The 17,423-nt window shown below is 39.5% G+C and overlaps 1 protein-coding gene across 7 annotated transcripts in view; it reads left to right on the forward strand.

The window, feature by feature from the left end:
• TNFSF10 (TNF superfamily member 10) overlaps positions 1-15,664 on the forward strand; it is a 40,324-nt gene extending 24,660 nt beyond the window's left edge. For 2 of the 7 annotated variants that reach the window (XM_042234388.2, XM_042234400.2), the window contains 2 exons: positions 2,334-2,427; positions 5,448-15,664. In XM_042234388.2, coding sequence (XP_042090322.1) covers positions 2,334-2,427; positions 5,448-5,457 — 104 coding nt within the window. In that variant the 3' untranslated portion in view covers positions 5,458-15,664. Of the gene's footprint in view, positions 1-2,333; positions 2,428-4,095 lie in introns of all 7 variants that reach the window. The other 5 variants (XR_009598128.1, XR_006056639.2, XR_009598129.1 and 2 more) reach the window with 5 other exon arrangements.
• Positions 15,665-17,423: the final 1,759 nt, after the last annotated feature.

Genomic DNA, 17,423 nt, shown 5'->3' on the forward strand with positions numbered 1-17,423 from the left:
TTTCTTCCCAAGCAAGAATACTGGAGTAGGTTGCCATTTCCTCCTAAAGGGGATCTTCCCAATCCAGGGATCAAAGCTGCATCTCCTGAATTGGCAGGTCGACTCTTCCATTGCACCACCAGGGAAGCCCTAAAAGGATCACAGATCTAAACATAAGATCAAAGACTATAAAATTCTTAGAAAACATAGAGGCAAGTCTTCTCTTTTATTTGTACTTGACAATGGATTTTAGATATGACACCAAAAGTATGAGCAACAGAAGAAAAAATAGGCAAAGTGGATTTCATGTTAATTTACACTTTTGTACATAAAAAGACACTATCAAGAAAGTGAAAAGCCAACCTATAGAATGTGAGAAAATATTTGAAAATCACATGTCTGATAAAGGACTTATAGTGGACAACATAAACAACTCTTTCAACAACAAAAAGAGGAGGCATGTATTCTCAGTCATGTCAGACTCTTTGCGACCACATGGACTGTAGCCCGTCAGGCTCCTCTATCCATGGAATTTTCCAGGCAAGAATACTGGAGTGGGTTGCCATTTCCTCCTCCAGGGGATCTTCCGGACCCAGGGATCAAACCCACGTCTCTTGTGTCTCCTGAATTGGCAGGCAGATACTTTACCAGCTGAGCCTCCAGGGAAACCCTAACAAAAAGACAGATGACATAATAAAAAATTGGACAAAAGTTAAAACCACAATGAAACCCATTAGGGTATGTATACCCATTAGGATGTATACCCATTAGGATGACTACCATTAAACAACAGGAAATAACAAGTGTTGGTGAGGATGTGGGTGTATTGGCACCATCACACTTTGCTGTTGGGAATTTAAAATGGTGCAGCTGATGTGAAAAAATTAGTGATTTCTCTGAAAATTAAACATAAAATTACCATATTACCCAGAAATTCCACTCATAAGTGTACTTTCAGGAGAACTGAAAACAGATACTTTTAAATGAATACTTGGACATAAAGTATTTCATACTTTTTCATATTTCATAGCAGCACTATTTACCACAGAGCAAAGGAAGAAGAAATTCAAATGTACATTTTTATTTAGATGATCGAATAAACAAAATGTGATATATATATATACAATGAAATATTATTCAGCCAGATATATAGTCTAAGGTGAACGTGCATGAATCACCATAAAGGTAATCACCAGTATGAGGAAGACAACTCCAGAGTCAAGGAGGGGAGGGAGTACTGAGGCTCTCAAGGGAGCATCAGAGGTAATAGTCATGTGCTATTTCTTAATCTGGACATGGGTTCACAGTGGTGGTTCTCTATAGCATAATTTTTCATACTATATACATATATTACTAGTATTTTATAATTTAAATTTTATCTGAATGGTAATGGTAATCATGCCAAACCAGAAATTTGGAGGAAGAATATACTACTCTTTGATCCACCAGTGTGTTTTTAAAAAGTAATTTATTGGACTTCCCTGGTGCCAATGCTTGAGACTCCATGCTTCTGTTGCAGAGGGCATGGGTTCAATATCTGGTTAGAGATTTAAGATACCACACACCACTCGGCATGGCCAATAAGAACAAACACAAAAACACTTTATTGGGTCTTTTGGATTACAAAAAAAAAAATTCACATTGGTTGTGATGAGTGAAATGTGGAAATGTATACAGAAGTTAAAAATCCTCACACTCCTCCCACCATGAAGATTTCAGTGATAAAATTATGTGTTCCATCTTTCTACTAACACAAGTACATGTAGTCAATATTCCAGCTTTATTAATTTTTTCCTTTATAAATGGGAATATATGTATATATATATATGCACACGTGTATGTGTGTGTGTATATAAAACTCAGCAACTCATTTATTTAACAGTATTTGTGGGCTTCCCAGGTGGTGCAGTGGTAAAGAATCCACCTGCCAATAAAGGAGTCACAGGAGATGTGGGTTCAACCCCTGGGTCGGGAAGATCTCCTGGAAGAGGAAATGGCAACCCACTCCAGTATTCTTGCCTGGAAAATGCCATGGACAGAGGAGCTGGTGGGCTATAGTCCAGGGGATCACAGAGAGTCAGATTCAGCTGAGTGCACGTGCGCGCGTGCACACACACACACACACACACACTGTGTAAAAAACATTCAAGCCTAATTGATTCTTAAATACTGCATAATACCTCACTAGATCCTAATTTAGTCCACCATCAGTTCATTCCCAGTTGTTTGTCATTACAAGTAATGCTATTAATACAATGAACTTCTTTGCCCTTGGTCCTAAATTGGGATTATAAGCTGATTTAACATTTTAGATGCTAAAAATAACTGATTACTTTTTAAATCTTTTACTGCAGTTTACAGACTGGGCAATGGAACCAACAGCGCTGTGTTCCTCATGGCATCATTAGAAAGGGATATGGACTACTACTCTTCTGGTTTGCCAAGCTGGTGAGCGAAAACTATCTGATTTGTGTGTAAAGCACCAGCACTCTTTATTATGGTCAGTGAAAGTGAACTCATTGCTCCTCAGGACCTTCTGGGGAACATTTAGAAATGCTGATGCCTGGGCTTCACCACAGACCTACTGAATCAGCATTTTTGGAGAAGGGCCCAGGATAGCACAGTGTCTGTGTTTTAATTTCCCCAAGTGACTCTGATACAGCTAGTTGAGCACAGGCCCATCAACAGACAATTAGAAATATGAATAGAGCCTCTATCTAGAATTGAGAAAACTGAATTTCAAGAGCTGTGAGTTAGTAGTTAAGTGTTGAAGAAAACAATGTACCCAGATAATGATTATGGTAAGAAATTCCAAAATTCAATTTATATGCAACATTTTAATTCCATGAATTGTTTGAAATAAGGGATACCTACATGTATCTTTTGCAGCTTTATAGGTAAAACCCAAGATAGGAGGCAGCTATGAAGTGAATATTTTAGAATGACAGTTTTCTGGCCAACTGTGAATCTCTTCTTAAAGAAAGTGTGAATACTGAATATCTGATCTATTTGAAAATGAAATAAAATCAGGGGTGTTCTGGCCCAGCATTGCTGGACTCTGTCCCATGAAACTTCCTCACTTGAAGAATAGAGAAAAAACTACTACTTCAGTTTCTATTAGAAAGTATCTGGGCAGAACAAGGCAAGTGGTTCTTAAAGACAATCACCCTAGAAGAGAGGCCAGCTCGGGTGTGTGAGAGGTGCCTAAAAAGATTGGAGCGGTAAGGCAGAGCCCTTCTTTCCTCTTCTTGAGACCAAAGAGATTCATGTTGATGTATGGCAAAACCAATACAATACTGTAAAGTAATTAGCCTCCAATTAAAATAAATAAATTTATATTAAAAAAAGAGAGAGAGAAATCAGAGGGGCCCCTTTATTGTCACATATCAGGAGCAGCCACCAGGTGGCGAGATTCTCCCATTTTCCTCAAAGATCAAAATGTTTAAAAGTGGCAAAGATTAAATGACTTCAAATGACTTCAAATTCTCTACCTGGATAAAACTCAAAGTGAAGGGGGCAAGAAGGCCCTCGGTGTCTCAGATAAGAGCACCCACCTTGCATGGGGAGTTGTGAGGAAATGTTTAATATATGTGAAGCCCTGAGACCCTGCCTAGCTTGTTCTAAGGACTCAGCAAGCTCCTTTTAAAATATGTTAATTAAAAATAAGAAAACCTCTAGGATTATAAATTCATGATAATTGTTTTTGTGCTGAATTCCAGTGTAAGTTTCTGTTTATTCTTCAAATCCTCTACAAAGTCATATCTATGTCAAAATTAAAATGACCTAGATAAAATAGATATGTAAGTGTTATAGAAAACAGGGTTTAAATACTTCCTCCTTTGAGTGAAAATCAATCAGTATACAAAAGCCCAAGTTTATGTACCAGATAAAATCAAGAGATGGCCAAAGAGTCTTAATTTTAAAAAGAGATTCGTCACAGTCTTCCTTAAAAGCTAAGTTTTCTTTCTCCCTTAAGAAGTTGATTCCATTTGTTGAATTTGATTCCATTTGTTGAATTTGCTTCTGGCTGCTCTGTAAAATGAACTGAAGGTATCCTCAGAATACATTGTGAGGTTGATGATTTGGTTTCTGCATCCTTTGCTTCCCCTGTTGTAGGTTTTCCCCTTTCCTCTAAGCTTCCCAAGCTTCTGTCTTCAGACACTCTCCAGGAGGGGTACAGAAAGTGGATGGAGATTGAGAGGCAATACAGCACAAAAGCCCTTCAACCTCAGGACAGGAAAGTGAAGTGTGAGTCGGATGTGGTGCTGTTTGTACTTGGGCAGCCTTTCCATTGGGGCCAGCTTTCACTCTAGGGAGATAATAAAAAAGGGAAAACGGGACCATTTATTGAGCACTTTCTCTATGAGGGGTACTCTTGTTTGTATGCTCACTTATTTCCTATAGAAACCTTGTGATGGAAGGATGGGGATAATCATCTATTTACATATGAAGAAACAGATCACAGAGCTAAACAGCAAGGTTGGGACCTTAGGTTGGTCTGATTCCACAGCTCAAGTGTTGAACTGCCGTGGGGTTGGTTTATGTTAGAACAGAAGGAGTTAGGTGAAGATGAGCCTTTCTATGTAATTCTGGGAAACAAACAAACAAAAATAGTGTTAGCAAAGTTCCACCAGCTCAACTACGAACATAACCTCCTTCTGTGACACTTGCCCCCAAACATAAACAGAGTCCCTTGATACTACCTCATCTAAAATAGTCTGTTTTGTGCAATGTACTAGCAAATATACATTGGTGTCAGATCTGATTTTCCATATTTTTATGCTAACAAGACAATTATTTTATTATTTTTTGTGACAATGCAACATGAAGTCATAGTCACCACATTTGGGGACTCAAAAATATGTCCAAACTAAAAAGAATTAAAGCACTTATTTGACATACACAGCATAGAGAAGAGGCTTGGTAACAAACTGAAAATATTTCCTGCTAGTAAAGCTGGGATAATAAGAACAAAACTGCTCTACCAAAAACTGCTTGTCATATTTTGCTTTGACAGTAAGGAATGCTGAATTAAGTAACAACAAGTCACCTGAAAATGTGAGTGAAACAATGATAAAAAATCATCTCATAAAATTTTTCTATATTTATTAAGAGATTTCATTATTTTAATAAAATCTCTGGTGCAAATTTTAAAGTGATTGACTTACCAGCCTGCATGTACTCTAAAATATGGGCTTCCCTGGTGGTTCAGTGGTACAGAATCCACCTGCCAGAGCAGAAGATGTGGGTTCAGTCCCTGGGTTGGGAAGATTCCCTAGAGAAGGAAATGGCAACCCACTCCAGTATTCTTGCCTGGGAAATCCTATGGACAGAAAAGCCTGGCAGGCCACAGTCCATGGGGTTGCAAAAGTGTTGGACACCACTAAGTGACTGCACCCAAGCATTGTAAAGTATATATAAATTTAGACTTGTCCTAGAAGTATAAAACATTCTGACTTATTCATTAGGTTGGCCTAGGTGGCCAAGAGGAGTTACCCCACACCTGACGTCAGGGGAGGTGGCCGAGAGGAGCAACCCCACGTCCAAGGAGCGGCGGCTGCACAGGCACAGGAGGGCCAAGAGGAGCTACTCCATGTTCAAGGTCAGGAGGGGCGGCTGTGAGGAAATATCCCTCGTCCAAGGTAAGGAGCAGCGGCTGCACTTTGCTGGAGCAGCCGTGAAGAGATACCCACGATCAAGGTAAGAGAAACCCAAGTAAGACAGTAGATGTTGCGAGAGGGCATCAGAGGGCAGACACACTGAAACTATAATCACAGAAAACTAGTCAATCAGATCACACAGACCTCAGGCTTTCCTAACTCAATGAAACTAAGCCATGCCATGTGGGGCCACCCAAGACGGCCTGGTCATGATGGAGAGGTCTGACAGAATGTGGTCCACTGGAGAAAGGAATGGCAAAACACTCCAGTATTCGTGCCTTGAGAACCCCATGAACAGCATGAAAAAGCAAAATGATAGGATACTGAAAGAGGAACTCCCCAGGTAGGTAAGTGCCCAATATGCTACTGGAGATCAGTGGAGAAATAACTCCAGAAAGAATGAAGGGATGGAGACAAAGCAAAAACAATACCCAGCTCTTGGTGTGACTGGTGATAGAAGCAAGGTCTGATACTGTAAAGAGCAATATTGCATAGGAACCTGGAATGTCAGGTCCATGAATCAAGGCAAATTGGAAGTGGTCAAACAGGAGATGGCAAGAGTGAATGTAGACATTCTAGGAATCAGTGAACTAAATTGGACTGGAATGGGTGAATTTAACTCAGATGACCATTATATCTACTTACTGTGGGCAGGAATCCCTTAGGAGAAATGGAGTAGCCATCATGGTCAACAAAAGAGTACGAAATGCAGTACTTGGATGCAATCTCAAAAAGGACAGAATGAACTCTGTTCAATTCCAAAGCAAACCATTCAGTATCACGGTAATCCAAGCCTATGCCCCAACCAGTAATGCTGAAGAAGCTGAAGTTGAATGGTTCTATGAAGACCTACAACCTCTTAGAACTAACACCCCAAAAAGATGTCCTTTTCATTATAGGGGACTGGAATGCAAAAGTAGAAAGTCAAGAAACACCTGGAGTAACAGGCAAATTAGGCCTTGGAATATGGAATGAAGCAGGACAAAGACTAATAGAGTTTTGCCAAGAAAATGCACTGGTCATAGAAAACACCCTCTTCCAACAACACAAGAGAAGACTCTACACATGGACATCACCAGATGGTCAACACCGAAATCAGATTGATTATATACTTTGCAGCCAAAGATGAAGAAGCTCTATACAGTCAGCAAAAACAAGACTAGGAGCTGACTGTGGCTCAGATCATGAACTCCTTATTGCCAAATTTGGACTTAAATTGAAGAAAGTAGGGAAAACCCCTAGACCATTTAGGTATGACTTAAATCAAATCCCTTATGATTATACAGTGGAAGTGAGAAATAGATTTAAGGGCCTAGATCTGATAGATAGAGCGCCTGATGAACTATGAACAGAGGTTCGTGACATTGTACAGGAGTCAGGGATCAAGACCATCGCCATGGAAAAGAAATGTAAAAAAGAAAAATGGCTGTCTGGGGAGGACTTACAAACAGCGGTGAAAAGAAGAGAGGTGAAAAGCAAAGGAGAAAAGGAAAGATAGAAGCATCTGAATGCAGAGTTCCAAAGAATAGCAAGAAGAGATAAGAAAGCCTTCCTCAGTGATCAATGCAAAGACATAGAGGGAAACAGCAGAATGGTAAAGACTAGAGATCTCTTCAAGAAAATTAGAGATACCAAGGGAACATTTCATGCAAAGATGGGCTTGATAAATGACAGAAATGGTATGGACCTAACAGAAGCAGAAGATATTAAGAAGAGGTGGCAAGAATACACAGAAGAACTGTACAAAACAGATCTTCATGACCCAGATAATCACAATGGTGTGATCACTCACCTAGAGCCAGACATCCTAGAAAGTGAAGTCAAGTGGGGCTATGCACAAAGCTAGTGGAGGTGATAGAATTCCAGTGGAGCTATTTCAAATCCTGAAAGATGATGCTGTGAAAGGCCTGCCCTCAATATGCCAGCAAGTGGAAAACTCAGCAGTGGCCACAGGACTGGGAAAGGTCAGTTTTCATTCCAATCCCAAAGAAAGGCAATGCAAAAGAATGCTCAAACTACCGCACAATTGCACTCATCTCACATGCTAGTAAAGTAATGCTCAAAATTCTCCAAGCCAGGCTTCAGCAATACATGAAACATGAACTTCCAGATGTTCAAGCTGGTTTTAGAAAAGGCAGAGAAACCAGAGATCAAATTGCCAACATCCACTGGATCATGGAAAAAGCAAGAGAGTTCCAGAAAAACATCTATTTCTGCTTTATTGACTATGCCAAAGCCTTTGACTGTGTGGATCACAACAAACTGTGGAAAATTCTTCAAGAGATGGGAATACAGACCACCTGACCTGCCTCTTGAGAAACCTATATGCAGGTCAGGAAGCAACAGTTAGAACTGAACATGGAACAACAGACTGGTTCCAAATAGGAAAAGGAGTATGTCAAGGTTGTATATTGTCACCCTGCTTATTTAACTTCTATGCAGAGTACATCATGAGAAACGCTGGGCTGAAAGAAGCACAAGCTGGAATCAAGATTGCCAGGAGAAATATCAATAACCTCAGATATGCAGATGACACCGCCCTTATGGCAGAAGGTGAAGAGGAACTGAAAAGCCTCTTGATGAAAGTGAAAGAGGAGAGTGAAAAAGTTGGCTTAGAGCTCAACATTCAGAAAACGGAAGATCATGGCATCCAGTCCCATCACTTCATGGGAAATAGATAGGGAAACAGTGGAAACAGTGTCAGACTTTATTTTTTGGGCTCCAAAATCACTGCAGATGGTGATTGCAGCCATGAAATTAAAAGATGCTTACTCCTTGGAAGGAAAGTTATGACCAACATAGATAGCATATTCAAAAACAGAGACATTAATTTGCCAAAAAGGTCCATCTAGTCAAGGCTATGGTTTTTCCAGTAGTCATGTCTGGATGTGAGAGGTGGACTTGAAGAAAGCTGAGTGCTGAAGAATTGATGCTTTTGAATTATGGTGTTGGAGAAGACTGTTGAGCGTCCCTTGGACTGCAAGGAGATCCAACCAGTCCATTCTGAAGGAGATCAGTCCTGGGTGTTCACTGGAAGGGCTGATGCTGAAGCTGAAACTCCAGTACTTTGGCCACCTCATGCGAAGAGTTGACTCATTGGAAAAGACTCTGATGCTGGGAGGGATTGGGGGCAGGAGGAGAAGGGGACGACAGAGGATGAGATGGCTGGATGGCATCACCAACTCAATGGACATGAGTTTGGGTAAACTCCAGGAGTTGGTGATGAACAGGGAGGCCTGGCGTGCTGCGATTCATTGGGTCGCAAAGAGTCGGACACAACTGAGAGACTGAACAGAACTGAACTGAATGTTTTAAAATAAGAGTTCAGTTCAGTCACTCAGTCGTGTCCGACTCTTTGCGACCTCATGAATCGCAGCACACCAGGCCTCCCTGTCCATCACCAACTCCCTAGGTTCCCTGAAATCACTTGCCAGGGCATCTCTGAGAGAGAGAGATCAATATAAAAGAAATATCATGCTCTTCCTTCTTAACCTGTTTAGACAAGTGGAGGAAACGAAATGAAATCAGCCCAAAGCAACTTATTAGTGAGCACTTCAGTCAGTGTGGTTTCACAAGCTTTTAACAAATGATCCCCCTCAATTGGCAGCAATAACATAAAAGCTTGGGGTAAAGTGATTCCGGGCTTGGTTAAGTCAGTGGCTCATCGTCATCACTGAAAAGCCAGGTCTCTCTGTTCTTCTGCTGCACTCTGCTCATAATATTGGCTTTTGACTGGTAGCTTGCCGGATGACAGCAGCAGACTCAGGGCCTTCACAACACTAAAAGCTACCTTGCATCCCCTTTTAAGACTGAGCAAAATTCTCCAACACTCACTGTTCAGATTTATCCAAGTCCTTTGTGGGTTTCCCAAATTGAAGTCCCCTATTCTACATCAGTTCAGTTCAGTTCAGTTGCTCAGTCATGTCTGACTCTTTACAGCCCCATGAACCGCAGCACGCCAGGCCTCCCTGTCCATCACCAACTCCCGGAGTCCACCCAAACCCATGTCCATTGTGTAGGTGATGCCATCCAACCATCTCATCATCTGTCGTGCCCTTCTCCTCCTGCCTTCAATCTTTCCCAGCATCAGGGTCTTTTCAAATGAGTCAACTCTCCGCATCAGGTGGCAAAGTATTGGAGTTTCAGCTTCAATAACAGTCCCTCCAATGATACCTACATAAAGTCAAATCATTGACACTCCCAACCATTTCATGCTGCTTATACAGGGCCCATCCAGTCGTGTGCTGGATCCAGTTTGTACTCTCTTGTAAGAGCCATTTGCTCGCTTGGCTTTCAAACTCTGCCTGCAGTGGCCTTAATAGTGAAATTGACCATGGTGGGGAGTAGAAATCAGGAAACATTTAAATTGAGATTGTTGGTTGTTTTCGTTTTGTTTTGTTTTTCCCGAAGATCTAGTTGTCAAATATTTACCAGCACACTGTGGCTCCAGCAGTGACTACTACATTTCACATACGTATCTCTGTTTTATAACCACATAACAGAATCCCAGTAGTAATCAGGGCATTACCAATACATTATCAGTTTGAAATGAATTTGTCATCTGAAATAGTTAAATCCCCCTTGTAATGAAGTAATGTAGCCTGTGTTTTGTGTTTTAAATTTTAAGCTTATGATTTACACAGGATTTTTTCTAAATAAATATTTTCCTTAGATAGAACTTACAGATGAAATAAATGGAAGCAAAATACCTTCCCCTAAACTATCTGAAACTACAAGCATATTTACATTTTATAATTTATGTAAACTACTCACTTGTGAATAAAGCAGAACATAGCTATCGATATACAAGGATCAAGTGATCTAAATTCTCACTTTGTTCTGGAATGAGTATGCACTAGAAAGTCCTAGGTTTAGAGAGCACTGCCTAAATAAAAAGTGCCCTCATTCATTTAAAGAAGCATTTATTAAGAATCTAGTAAGTCCCAGGCGACAATGACTTACAAAAGACCTGGGCCCTGCTCACATAAGCCTTACAATCCAAGAGGGAGAGAAATGTTAAATAAATACATAAATGTGTACAAATTTAACAGTGGAACGGTAGGAAAGAAGTAGAAATCTTTTTAAGCTTGGGGAACTAATCCAACTGGGTTGCCGAGAGTAAGAGGGAAAGAGCCCCAAGTTAGAATCTATATTCTGGGGAAATCTGTTTTCCAACAGATCCTGGGAAAACTTGCCAGCCATTGTGGCCTCAAAAATAATGGGGAACCATTTGAAGGGTTTTAAGCACAGGAGTGTCAGGATTAGATTTGTATTTTCAAAAGATTGCTAGCTGAAGGGGCAAAGTGATCTTGGCATGGGAAGAATAAACAGAGAGAACAGTCCTTTGGCTACAGTAGCAATTTTAGTGGGGTTGAGGCGCTCAGACCAGGGCATTAATGGAGGATATGATAAGAAGTGGCTGAAACACATCTGAGCTGACAGGGCTGCCCATGAATCACTTTAGTTGCCTTCAAGGAGCTTATAATATAATTGAAGAGGCAAGTCACGGATGTAAAATCACAGAAACAGTGTATAATTAGGAAATAAACTAGAAAGTTCAAATTCTGAGGAACACAGGAACTGAGAGCAAGAACAGGGTCAGGACTCCATGGTTTGGATTTGCAGAGAGAAGCCAGAGGTGAGCGGTGGCAAGAGGTAGGGCAGTGAGGGGAGGGACAGGGCTGGCACAGTGGAATGAAGAACGAATCTTATTAGATATGTAGGGTAAGGCCAAATGATGAGCTCTTGAGAAGGTCAGAGTTTTAAGGACTTGATGTAAGATGAAAATGAGTCACTAAAAATGTTTTACATAGGAAGGATACCAAATGAAAGTAAGCTTTAAAGAAGTTTAGTTTTACCAAATTCTTGTAGTTAATTAGGCTGAGAACTTGCCGCCTACATGGTTGTTGAGTGGGGAACTGGACTTAGATGTTGATGATTAAGATTGGAGGTGAGGCCTAGGAAATAACATAAGCAGAACACTCTTCAACATAAATTGCAGCAACATTTTTTTGGATCTATCTCCTATAGCAAAGGGAAAAAAAGCAAATACAAACAAATGAGACCTCATTAAACTTAAGTCTTTTGCACAGCAAAGGAAACCATTGACAAAATGAAAAGACAGCCTACTGAATGAGAGAAAGTATTTGCAAATGATATGTCAGATAAGGGATTAATATCCAACATATATAAACAGCTCATGCACCTCAACCCCAAAAAAACAAACTCAGTTGAGAAATCGGTAGACAATCCAAATAGACATTTTTCCACAGAGGAAATGCAGATGGCCATTAGGTACATGAAAAGATGCTCAACGTTGCTAATTGTCAGGGAAGTGAAAATCAAAACTATAATGAGGCGTCGATTCACACCTGTCAGAACAAATGTTGGCAAGGATGTGGAATAAAGGTAATCTTTGTACACTGGTGGTGAAAGTGTAAGGTGGTGTAGCCACTGTTGTGGAAATCAGTATGGAGGTTTCTCAAAAAGCTAAAAACAGAGCTACCATGTGACTCAGCAACTCCACTCCTGGCTATATCTCTGAAAAAAAAAACCACTAACTCAAAAAGATACAGGCACCCCAATGTTTATAGCAGCTTTATTTATAATTTGCAAGATATGGAAGAAACTAGTGGCCATCAACAGATGAATAAATAAAGATTCAGTGTGTGTGTGTGTGTGTATACATATATATATGTAATGGAATACTACTCAGACATTAAAAAAACACAAAATTTTCCCATTTGCAGCAACATGGATGGACTTGGAGGACATTACGTTAAGTGAAATAAATCAGACAGAGAGAGACAAATACTGTATGATATGACTTATATGTAGAATCTAAAAAATACAACAAACTACAGCAAATACAGTACATATAAGGAAACAGAAGCAGACTGCAGATATAGAGAACAAACTATGGGCAATGTAGGGGTGAGGGAATGGGAGTTACAAACTATTGGATATAATTATAAAAATTATCGAGGATGTATTTTACCACCCAGGGAATATAGCCAATATTTTGTAATAACTGTAAATGGAAAGTAACCTTTACAAGTTATATAAAAAAATTTTTTAATGGAGATGAGGTGTGGATATTAGGAACACTCAGTGGGTTGGAGATGATGAATTTGCTTTAGACATAAAATGAGCTTGACGTGGTGATGAGCTCTCCAGTTATAAATGTCCAGCAGGCAATACAGACTGAGTGGTTTTTATTTGTGTTCTGCACTGCTTACACTTCCAGGTTGTCTTTCCTCATTAGCGTTCTCAAAAGTAATGTTCCGTGATTTGTACAAAGGAAACATTCTGCTTTCTAAAGCACCTGGCAAGACTTTACATAATGAAATAACTTGATACATTATCTTAATAGCATATTAAATAATATCTTGACATAATAACATCTAATTACTCAAATGGTCATAAATTTTTTTTTGGTATTCTTTACTAGTCTTAATAAGTAATTATGGATTTTTAGAAAATTAGGACTAGATGTAGACTCCTATTTTAGTGATCTTGGTGAGATCATTTATAGTTCAGTTGAGTTCAGTTCAGTCACTCAGTCGTGTCCGACTCTTTGCAATCGCATGAATTGCAGCACGCCAGGCCTCCCTGTCCATCACCAACTCCCAGAGTTCACCCAAACTCATGTCCATCGAGTTGGTGATGCCATCCAGCCATCTCATCCTCTGTCGTCCCCTTCTCCTCCTGCCCCCAGTCCCTCCCAGCATCAGAGTCTTTTCCAATGAGTCAACTCTTCGCATGAGGTGGCCAAAGTACTGGAGTTTCAGCTTCAGCATCAGTCCTTCCAATGAACACCCAGGACTGATATCCTTTAGAATGGACTGGATGGATCTCCTTGCAGTCCAAGGGACTCTCAAGTCTTCTCCAACACCACAGTTCAAAAGCATCAATTCTTTGGCACTCAGCATATAGTATTTAGCTTTCATTAAAATGAATATATATTGCAATCTATAGCAAACAGTTTCAAGATATACTGTTTATTTCTATAAAGAAACTCATATATTCATGTTTCACAAATCTTGTCTAGTTTATTAACAATCTACCTTTTTGTCAGAGATTAATGTCTTCTTTATCCCTCCATCCTCCTACCCCTCAACACTCTTAAAATAAACTGCCCCCCAATCAATAGATTATTTTGTAGAAAGTCTAGAATTTCAAAGATCCAAACACTACAAATAACAAACACCGAAAAAAAAGTATTTGCTTCAGAGATTAGCTTCAGAGAAGACAACAATTATTGAAGGCAGCTGCTAAGAGGATTTTTAATTTAATGGAATTTGTTGTAACTCAATCAGTATAGCACAATTGCTGTGCACCATCTGTTGAAGCTTTGAAACTGCCTTGGATGTTACAGTCATATCCATTAAAATGGAATACTACTTTTTACAAACTTTCCTTCCTTCCATTTATTTTCCAGTGCTTTCAGAATCATTAGAAGATGAATTGACAAGGAAGAAAATCTCAAGAGTCAAAAGGACAACTCAACAGGAAAAGAAAAACCAAATAACCTGATTTTCAAATGGGCAGAGGACTTGAATAGACATTTCTCCAAAGAATATATACAAATATCCAATAAGTATGTGAAAAGGCGCTCAGCATCACTAATTACTGCTGCTGCTGCTGCTGCTAAGGCACTTCAGTCGTGTCCGACTCTGCAACCCCATAGTCAGCAGCCCACCAGGCTCCTCTGTCCCTGGGATTCTCCAAGCAAGAACACTGGAGTGGGTTGCCATTTCCTTCTCCGATGCATGAAAGTGAAAAGTGAAAGCAAAGTCACTCAGTCGTGTCCGACTCTTCACGACCCCATGGACTGCAGCCTACCAGGCTCCTCCACCCATGGGATTTTCCAGGCAAGAGTACTGGAGTGGGGTGCCATTGCCTTCTCCTAGGGACATGTAAATCATAACCATGATGATATACCACTTCATACTCATTAGGATGACTTTATAAGACAGAAAAATAAATAACAGGAAAAAAAACAGGGGATACATATTGTCAAGGATGTAAAGAAATTGGAATCCCTGGGCACCGCTGGTGGGAATGTAAATACGGCCACTGCTGTGGAAAAGCATATGGCAGTTCCTCAAAAAATTAAATATACAATTACCATATGACCCAGCGATTCCAATTCTGGGTATATACCTGAAAGAATTGAAAGCAGGGAAGCAAACAGATGTTTGTATATCAATGTTCATAGTAGCATTATTCACAAGAGCCAAAAGGTGGAAGTAATTCAAGTGTCTATTGGTGGATGGACAGATAAGCAAAATGTGGTCTATATACAGAGTGAAACATTACTCAGGAAAGAAGATTCTGGCACAAGCTACAACATAGACAAACCATGAGGACACTATGCGAAATAAAATAAACCAGTCATGAAAGAACAAACACTGGCAAGGGGTAACTAGAGTAGTCAAATTCAGAGACAGAAAACAGATTGTGGCTGCTTGCCAGGCTGGGAGGAGAACATTCTTCTTTTTATTCAACTGTCATTTCATCTTTATGTTATTCCGTACTGTACCTGTCAACATCTAAAATGCAACATTATTTATAATAGTAAAAGATTATTAAAAATATACAAGTAAAAACAATAAAATGTTGGTTGAATAACACTAAGGTACATCTTCATAGTGGAAACTATGTAATTTTCTCAAGATGGAGTACTACAAAAACATCCAAGAAAAGAATATTGGTATTAGAGAACTCCAGGATACTGTGTTACATTAAAAATGAAGAGTGGACAGTGTATATAGTATATTACCCTTTATGTAAGCTATGTACACACACATACATATTTATAGAAACACACAGGATAGGTAAACCAGAGGCTAAATTCCTTTTAATGATGTGAGTTGAGGAGTATGAAGAAGATATAATACGTTGCTGAATATTCTTTGGTTTATCATTTTAAATTTAAGACCATGCTTTGTTTTAAAATTTTAATTGTCAAATCACATGTCAAATGTTAAATAATTCCTAAAATTAAAAGTAACTAAAACAAATCTGTGTCAAATTTGTCACTTAACCACACATGAAAAAGCATTATTTCAATTAATCTTAGGACATATAATTGTACACATTTGTAGACTCGTGCATATGTGCTCAGTTTTGTCCAACTCTTTGCAACCCTATGGACTATAGCCTGCCAGCCCCCTCTGTCCTTGGAATTTTTCATGAAAGAATACTGGAGTGGGTTGCCATGCCCTTCTTCAGGGATCAGACCCACAATTCTTTGTCTCCTACATTGGCAGGCAGGTTCTTTACCACTAGTTCCACCTGGGAAGCCCTGTACGCACGTAGTGGGGTATATTCTAAGGACAAAGAGAACTGCAAGACAATCTCAAGCTTTATTTGCCAAGTTTACTATTAACAGTACTGCCAATGTTATTAGTTTGAAATCATTTAATGCATATTACAACATAAATAATCATGCTTATGTTGTTAGAAGCCAGGATATTCAGAAGGAATATAAAACCAAGTACATTAAGTAAATAATCAGAAGTTGAATTGAAATATCTCTAAAACTAATGACTTCTTAATATTTTGTATGGGAATAATTTCGAACAAAGAAAAGTTGCAAGAATAATACAAAGAAATCATTCTACCCCTTCCCTGGATTCATTTATTATTCATATGTTTCCCCATTTGCTTTACCATTGGAGAAGGCAATGGCAACCCACTCCAGTACTCTTGCCTGGAAAATCCCATGGGTGGAGGAGGCTGGTAGGCTACAGTCCATGGGGTCGTGAAGAGTTGGACACGACTGAGCAACTTCACTTTCACTTTTCACTTTCATGCATTGGAGAAGGAAATGGCAACCCACTCCAGTGTTCTTGCCTGGAGAATCCCAGGGACAGAGGAGCCTGGTGGGCTGCCGTCTCTGGGGTCACACAGTCAGACACAACTGACGTGACTTAGTAGCAGCAGCAGCTTTATCATTGCCTCTGTTTATCTGCTGCTGCTGTTTAGTTGCTAAGTTGCATTTGACTCTTTGCAACCCCTTGGACTGCAGCCCAACAGGCTCCACTGTCCATGAGATTTCCCAAGCAAGAATACTGGAGTGGATTGCCATTTCCTCCTCCAGGGGATCTTCTCAACCCAGGGATCAAATCCATGTCTTCCGCTTGGCAGATGGATTCTTTACCACTGAGCCACTTAGGAAATTCTCTGTTTATCTACACACATGTAATTATTCTAAAACAGAAGCATAGATCATGGTTAAGTATATATTTTTAAGAATATTTTCTTTTACATAGTTATCAGTTCCAGTAAACTTAACATTGATTCAATACTTCTATCTAATCTATCATCCATATTCTAAGTTTGTCACTTAACCCAATATTGACCTTTATAGAAGTTTTTATCCTCTAGTTTAGGATCCAGTCTAGGATAGAAATTACAGTTAGCTGTTACATCTCTTTGGTTTTCTTTTGTCTGGAACATTTTCCCAGTCTTTCTTTGTCATATATAACATTGACAGTTTGGGAAAGAATTTTAAAAATAGAATATTCCTCATTTTGAGTCTATCTGATGTTTCCTTGTGATTAGTTAGAGATTGTGCATTCCTAGCTGGAATACCATGTAAGGGACTTTGTGTCTTTTACAGAGCATCACACTGGTGCTGTTAATTATGATCTCTTGCTAAGAGTGTGTTTGATTTATCTACTGTATTATCATCATCTCATGACACTTTCAAAAAACATTTATCCTAGCTCTGTTGATAGACAGAGTCTAGGCCATAATATTATAGGAGCAATAACC

Source organism: Ovis aries, chromosome 1 (assembly GCF_016772045.2).
Source record: "Ovis aries strain OAR_USU_Benz2616 breed Rambouillet chromosome 1, ARS-UI_Ramb_v3.0, whole genome shotgun sequence".
NCBI classification, from domain to species: Eukaryota; Metazoa; Chordata; class Mammalia; order Artiodactyla; family Bovidae; genus Ovis; species Ovis aries.